Here is a 7,971-nt window from a genome sequence, read left to right as displayed (position 1 = left end):
GGGGGAGGGCATGTGAGGGGGGGAGGGCTGTGAGAGAGGGAGGGGGGAGGGCGTGTGAGCTGACGGCACTGAGAGAGGGAGAGGGGAGGGCATGTGAGCCGACAGCACTGCTGGCCATGCAAGCAGGGGACCTGGGACCATGGGAAGCGAGGACATTCCCTCTTCCTAACTGTATGCATGAGAATTGTGTAAGTAGCACAAGTCACCTTACAAGATTAAATGTGCAACCACCACTCTGCCCTGCCAGATAGAGTAAGGGCACTGGTAAGTATCACACAGGCAGATGAGCAAAGGCAGGCGTGGAGGCCACCGCACAGATGTGAAGTTGGCCCAGGCCAGTGCCCCGTCGGATCATTTAGGGCACAGGGAACATAGGGCCCGGGGTGACCAACAGCTGCAGGAAGGTCTGGAAAAATCAGTCGTGCATCTTCCAAACATCAAAGATGGTGAAATGCCATCAGAGGGAAACAAGGGATGTGCAGCACAAGGCCAAGCACACTTTACCAACATGCATGGAGCTGGTTCCTGTGCTTCAGCAAGAATGCCTTTTCCTAACACTGTGGGCTATTTTAAATACCCAGAGAGCAGCACTCCAGGAGACGCCCCTGACTCAGCAGTGGGGCAAGGAGCTGCTCACTTACTCAGCCATGACTCGCCGCACGTTGCTGGCATACAGCGCAGGGTTCCTCTTCTCCTCCTCAGAAGGGCTGTACACAGGAAGGAACTGAACACACAGAGAAGCTGCGTTAGTATCACAAGATGCTGACCTCAGCAACACCACCATAACGACAACTGGGAGGCTGACAAAATTAAAATCTGTCACAGCAATGCCCATTAGAACCGTCTTCAAAGTTGTCATGTGCACACGCATGCACACACACACCCGAAGATGCATGAACTCCACACGTTTGCACCTGAACACTCACCTCCGTCAATGCTCCTAGGAGCACCTGCTGCCTACATCAGAACATCCGACTTCCTGATCTACACTCACCCCCGTCAGTGCTCCTAGGAGCACCTGCTGCCTACGTCAGAACATCCGACTCCCTGATCTACACTCACCCCCGTCAGTGCTCCTAGGAGCACCTGCTGCCTACGTCAGAACATCCGGCTCCCTGATGTACACTCACCCCGTCAGTGCTCCTAGGAGCACCTACTGCCTACGGCAGAACATCCGACTCCCTGATGTACACTCACCCCCGTCAGTGCTCCTAGGAGCAACTGTTGCCTACGTCAGAACATCCAGCTCCCTGATCTCACAGAGGGCTTATGCCCACTTCTCACGGAATCCGTTTTGTAATGGGGATAATGCAGCACGTTATTCCGACATTTGGAACAGATTATTGGCACCTTGTACATTTTGAAATTAAAAGAAATTGTCCAATGAACTTGTCCTTGCCTGAGTGACACTTGCACAGCATTTTAAATGAATATGACCCACAGTGCACACGGTGCAGGAAAGGGCAGAAGACCACCCTGGATGGCCTTTTCTCTCATATGGAATATTTCAGAATACAGGAACATCCTGAAACCCCAGTTCTCCTGTTATTGCTAAAACTTCTGTAAACTGCCATGGTTCCTCGCATCAGCATTTGCATCTTGTATGAACAACGTAAGGACAGAGCAGTTTTGCAAAGCCATTCACTTTCTTTTCAACGCTTAAAATTAGAAACAGGCCTGTAACACAGCCGTTCAACACCAGGGAGCCCTCAGGAGCTCAAGCTCAGTCCCTGTGTTCTGTGCTCGAGGCCTGGCCTGCACCCTCCCAGCCACTGCCCATCCAGCCACGTAATCCTGCTGGGTGGGGGGACTGCCGCCCTCAGGCCTGGGCGGAGGCGCTTCAGCCCAGTCCTCTGTAATGAAGAGTGGCTTATCCTCTGTGGAACTGAACAGCTGGGCTGAAAGCCGGGCTCATCGGTTATTTTGTAATGCTCTGCAATATTTAAGGCAGCAAATTGTTTTATTAAATATTTAAGTTGCATGTGACTCATCTTTTATTTCCAGTTGCAAGAAGTGCATATTAATTCCCCTTTTAAACAAAAAAAGAACTACTCCTCATCGACTTAGATAAAATTGTGCAGGCTACACAGAGGTGACTATTTACCCCAAGGTCTTGACTCTGGAGACCTGGATCAGGCTGAGGAGGGGGATTCTTTGACTGTGTATTAAACAGAGCAAAGTACTATGACAAGCTCAGCAGTATTAAATATGTCAAGTAAAACTAAAAGCCAAGTGAATAATTCTTTGCACGTGGGCCAGCTTTACATGCCCTTAAGCTACAATACTCATAATAACGAATGGTAGGTTTAAAAACTCCTACGCAGCTGGGTGTGGTAGCTCATGCCTGGGATCCCAGCACTTTAGGAGGCCGAGGCAGGAGGACTGCTTGAGCCCGGGAGTTTGAGACCAGCCTGGGCAACAAAGCAAGACCTGTCTCTACAAAAATTAGCTAGGCATGGTGGCATGTGCCTGTGGTCCAATTACACGGGAGGCTGAGGTACGGTGATCGCCTGGGCCCAGGAGGTCGAGGCTGCAGTGAGCCCAACGCTACACTCCAGCCTGGGCAACAGAGCAAGACGCTGTCTTAGAAAAACAAAGAACAAAAACCCAAATCGTATCCAAGTGGTTCAGACTCATAGGAGAGACATAAAGTCATTGATGTAAAGTAACCAGAGGCTCCTCTGCAGAGCCCTGAGAAATGGAAAGATGGGGAAGCAAGACAGGTGCTACGTCACATTGTACAAGGCTTATCTGGGCATCCTGGTGTAACCTTGTGTCTGCATCAGCCACTGTGAAGAGCACTGTGTAACTCCATATCCATACGAACCTCGATTTCCACTTGGTTGTGAAACTGACACAGCGTGAGCCACAGGATTTCCAGCCTTAAAAACAGATTGTGCAATGTTGAGCAGATTTACAACACAGGTTAAGAAGTAAATTACTTCCAATTCTGGAGCGAAACCTCCAGACACGCCCTCCAGAGGGCACTACCGGGCAGTCAACGCTCCCGTGGAGGGGGTGCTGTGCCCACCCAGCCCGAGCCCCAGTGTGACATGCAGCTGTGGGTGGGAATGCTGCTTTTCTGATTCAACACCTGCTTATGTCTTTGGTTCGTCTAGCAAGACACCATCTCCTGCTTGTTCTCCAGCTCAGGAGACCTCGTACAGCCCACACCTGTCCCTCCTCCCTCCACACCTGTCCCTCCTCGCCGTCCCCAGGCAGCACAGGCCCTAAGTCATGCCACCCCTCCAGCCTGGATCCAGGGTTCCCAACCTCAGAACCAGGATCGCCATGCCTTTGCTGCAGGAGTTGATATAGGAGACATTCGGAGCTGCTCCCAGGGCCACACGCCCCCAACAGACAGCCCACCGCCCCAACCCTGTTTCTGCCCTCTCATGCCAACCCCAGCCCTAGGCCCCAGGGACCCCAGAGCCCCCATGCCCCCCCAGAGTCCTTTCCCAGCTCTGCTCCCAGCTGGGAGCCTCCACTCGCCAGCCTGGGAAGCACGGACCCCAACACCTTCACCTGAACGCACCAGCGGACCCACGTCCTCCCAAGCACCTGGGGCAGAGCTGCTCTCTCTTGGACTTCCCCACTCCCTCTGCCCTCCCTCCCAGCGTCAGCTCAGACATCAGCACCCAGGAGGCCCTGACGAGCCTGTGGCCCCGGGCTTCTCCTGTGGGGCTCATTCCCGTTTCCGTGGGGTTGTTCATCGTTGCATAACTGACCTTCAGTGTCTGTGCCGGGGGACAGGGACACTGACTTACAATAGGGGCTGGCCTCCCAGCACTACTCAGTCCTTGCACCTGTGCAGACGGGGTCCCTCCAGACACCCCTAAATCTCCACTTTCCTTACCAGGGGCTGCCAGGTGGACGATGGCAACTACTGAGCTGGCAAGCTCAAGAGCAGAACGCCAAGACTCACCGTCCCCTTCCTGCTGGTGCTGAGGACGCGCAACTTAAGACCCCAGAATCCAGGAGTGTCAGGACGGGGCCACGTCTGTGCGTTTCGTTTTCACAATGGGCTGAACCTAACGGCTATCCCACAGTTGCTTTCACAACTGCAAAAGTAACTAGCGTGCACAGCAGACCCCAAACAGCCCCTACGTGTTCACGGAACAACAGGACAAAGAGGGTGACACGGCGTTCGACTTACGCTCCAGGTCCTTGCCACGTCCACGTGATGGTGTCCTGTGGAGGAAGAGGCAGGTCAGTCAGCACAGGGCCTGAACCCAGGGCCTGCACCCAGCACCTGCGTGTGCCAGCCCCTCCCTGCACCTCCTACCCCACAGAGGCGCTGCAGCCAGGGGGAAGGGAGGAGGGTGCTACAGCTCCAGCTTCCCAGAGCCCCTGAGGATCCAGGACTCAGACCAGCTCCCAACCTGAGGTCCCCAGAGCCTCTAAGGACCCAGAGAACTCTGGGTCTCTCTTGCACTTCCCCGCTCCCTCTACCCTCCCTCCTGACGTCAGCTCAGACATCAGCACCCTGGAGGCCCTGATGAGCCTGTGGACCCAGAGACCTCCTTACAGGTCCCCAGAGTTCTCCCAAGATCCCCAGAGTCCCTGAGGACTCAGAGCCCCCTCTTACAGGTTCCCAGAGCCCCTAGGATCTGGGAAAAGGGTCCTCCCTCCCTGCTCGCTCTCCTCTTTCCTCACAGGCCTGGGGACACCGATTCCAGTGTGCGCCCAGGACCCCAGCCCTCCCCCGCTCCCCACTCTATCTGAGTGCTCTGGGTATTCCCCCAGCCACTGTGCATGTGCAGGGCCCCCCCACCCCGGGTGCTCTGGAAGTCCCATCTTTAGCCTCAGTGCCGCCGGGCAGGGACCACACAGCAGGGGCCCTGATGGCAGAGGCCCGGGCACTGTCACCCTGGGGTGGACCTTCCGCTCCCCTGACGGCTAAGCTGGGTGCTTCTCGGTGCGTCCAGTAACAGTGTGTTGCTTTAAACACGCTGATGAAACAATCTTAAAAAGTGGGAGGCCGGGCGCGGTGGCTCACGCCTGTAATCCCCAGGCACTTGGGGAGGGCCGAGACGGGGTGGATTTCACCGCCCGAGGTCAGGAGGATCGAGACCCCATTCCTGGGCTAACCACAGGTGAAAACCCCGTCTCTACTTAAAAATACAAAAAACTAGGCGGCAGTGGCGGCCATCTGTAGTCCCAAGGGCTACTCGGGAGCTGAGGCAGGGAGGGAGAATGGGCGTTAAACCCGGGAGCGAGCTCTTGCAGTTGAAGCTGAGATCTGGCCCACTGGCAAACTTCCGGCCTGGGGCGGGACACAGCGAGGACTCCGTCTCAAAAAAAAAAAAAAAAAAAAAAGTGGGAAAATCCAGATTTCTGTACAGATCGGAGTCTGTTGTCCTTGGGTTGATTTTTTTGCCCATCGGAGTTGCACTGGGACATGGTTCCTGCAGCAGAGGCAGGAAGGGGCCCGTGGCCAGGAGCCTGGCTGACAAACACACACCTCAGTGAGAAGGACGAGGCCTTTCAGTCGTGTGACTACCGGCCCCGACTCCATTTTATTACCTGACCATCAGCCCTCCGGGCAGAGTGAAACCCACAGGCATCGGATGGGCCAGGCCCTGAGGCGGATGGGCCAGAACCCTGGCACCCAGAGGTCACCTGTATTTCTGCCCCACTGTGTCCTGACCCGCGAGGTCTTTCTTTCAGTGCTTTCCTTTGCCATCACAAAGAGGAACTGCGATAGACGGGAAGCTCCCTGTGATGGACAGGCCCTCCTCGGCGCTCTCCCAGGTGGGTGCTCTACCAGGAACCTGCAGTGAGCCCAGCACCAGTGGGCTGTGGGGACCTTGAGTCCGCCTGGGCCGTCTTTATGCTCCAGGAGCCCATGAAGGGGCAACGATGTGCTGGAGTGATTGCAGTGGAAGGGGAAACACAGCTGGCACCAAATGAATGCCCCGAGCTCAGCAGCAGGCCTGTGAGGCGAGGCCACCTAAATGGGGGGGCCAATGGAACCGGAAGTATTCTGAGCATCCAAGAGCACCCAAAGGAAGGTGCAGCAGCCACCTTACAGGTGTGGAGATTGAGGCGGGACGTGGGCAGGGGCAGGGCCAGGGGGTGGGGCTGAGGCCAGGGGCGGGGATGGAGTAGGGCCTGGGTCAGGGATAGGGTGGGGCCGGGGCATAGCCAGGGCAGAGCCAGGGCAGGCTGGGGTGGGGTGGACCAGGGCAGAGCCAGAGCAGGCTGAGCCTCCTCCAGAGGCAGCAAGTCCCCATGAGGAACTGCTCTGAGGCCTCATCCAGGCTTTCTCCCCAAAGGTGGGGTCCACCACCTTCACCCCAGGAGCTCTGGACCCCAAACGCCTTCTTAATTTTGTTCTCTTAAACCAAACAAAACCTGGGCACTAAATGATAAAACTACAGAAATGACAGAGTTACCTCCTTTCTCTCCAGCTGCCTCCGCCTTCCAGAACTTAAATGTTCTTAATTTTTAAACTTCTTGGCATGAACTGGGTACTGAAAGCTGCCGGGGGCCCTGGCCGGTGACGTGGGGTTGGGGGGTTCCCTCTCCAAAATGTCAGGTTTGGCCACACAGAGGAAAGGGCAGCTGCTTCAGGACCTATGGAAGCAGGGCTCTGGGATACTGGGGACCACTGTGGAATCATGGGGTTGATCAGGGACACTTGTGTAGAAAAGGCCGCACTCGGGAACATGGAGCACCGAGCCCAGGGCCCAACTCTGTCCTGCCTTCTCCAGCGCTGAGGCCAGATGGACTCAGCACAGCCGAGCGTGGGCCGTGACGCAGATAAAGGGTGTGGAGAGATGGAGACACAGGTGCACAGAGGAGAGATGGAGACACAGGTGCACAGAGGAGAGATGGAGACGCAGGTTGACGGAGGAGAGATGGAGACGCAGGTGCACGGAGGAGAGATGGAGACGCAGGTGCACAGAAGCAGAGATGGAGACGCAGGTACACAGAGGAGAGATGGAGACACAGGTGCACAGAGGAGAGATGGAGACACAGGTGCACAGAAGCAGCTCGCAGTTCCCATTCCCAGAGAATTCCCCAGAAGCTGACCCCAGGAAAACACAACTCACCAGTTTATTTGGATATCGTAAAACCACAGGCTGGACGGGTGCTCCCGGGATGAATGCACCTGCCGAGAAAGGAACAGTGGTGTGACCCATGGAAGCCCACGCAGGACACCATCTGCTGCGTTTCTCATGCTGCTCTTGGGATGAAAACGAGCTTTTCTGTCTAGGCCTTCCTGGTCAGCAAGGGCACTCCATGCCCGGACTATCTCAACATCTGTCCTGACCATAAACACCCAGCGCCACAGCACAGATGGGCGGGAACCTCGGCCAGGGGCGCTCCCCGGCCAAGGGACATTTTCTGTTATAACATCTCGCACCAGCTGGAAGGCATCGGTGGGAAGTGAGGGTCCTCATCACCGGCCATGCCCATGCACCTGATGGGGTCAGGGTCTGCCCCCACCAAGCACATACATCTGCCTCGGGGCCCCACCCACCACCCTCACCTGCCCCTGGGGCTCAGCTCGAAGGACAGGCGGACTTGGTCACAGCTGCAGCAGGACCTGCCTGGGACCTGCCTCTGTCTCTGAGCGGCTGCCACCTGATGGGCTCCCAAGGAATCAGGAGGAGCCCCAGCGAGGCCCAGCTAGAGCCCCGGGCCACGGAGACTCAGGAACCTCCCAGTTCCCACTGGAACTGTGGCTGCAACCAGCTGCCGCTCCGCCTTCTCTCTGGCTGAAGCTGTGCCCTTGCGGGCTGGAGCAAGGCACCATGGACTCTGTGGGTTCTGTTTCTATTTTAAATTCTATTTAAATGTCTATCGAAAGATTTTGTTTTTAACCGGAAAACTCAGGCATTAGAAGTACTCAAGTTTTAGAACAAGACAGGCGGTCTGAGAAGGACTCCCCTGCCTGACAACCTGAGGCCACGCGGGTCAATCCCCAGGCAGCATGTTCCTCCCAGGCTGCCAGCGAGCGCC

The 7,971-nt window shown here is 56.1% G+C and overlaps 1 protein-coding gene across 3 annotated transcripts in view; it reads right to left on the bottom strand.

Moving 5' to 3' along the window:
• LPCAT1 (lysophosphatidylcholine acyltransferase 1) overlaps positions 1-7,971 on the bottom strand; it is a 42,562-nt gene that overhangs the window by 15,121 nt on the left and 19,470 nt on the right. For all 3 annotated transcript variants that reach the window (XM_017849574.1, XM_017849576.1, XM_017849575.1), the window contains 4 exons: positions 7,059-7,117; positions 4,157-4,191; positions 2,828-2,882; positions 642-724 (listed from right to left, as the gene is read on the bottom strand). In XM_017849574.1, coding sequence (XP_017705063.1) covers positions 642-724; positions 2,828-2,882; positions 4,157-4,191; positions 7,059-7,117 — 232 coding nt within the window. The remainder of the gene's footprint in view (positions 1-641; positions 725-2,827; positions 2,883-4,156; positions 4,192-7,058; positions 7,118-7,971) is intronic.

The sequence above is a fragment of the Rhinopithecus bieti genome, unplaced genomic scaffold, assembly GCF_001698545.2.
Source record: "Rhinopithecus bieti isolate Rb0 unplaced genomic scaffold, ASM169854v2 scaffold_33330, whole genome shotgun sequence".
Taxonomy (NCBI): domain Eukaryota; kingdom Metazoa; phylum Chordata; class Mammalia; order Primates; family Cercopithecidae; genus Rhinopithecus; species Rhinopithecus bieti.
The sequence above is the reverse complement of the archived record's forward strand: the minus strand, read 5'-3'. Positions and strand labels throughout refer to the sequence as shown.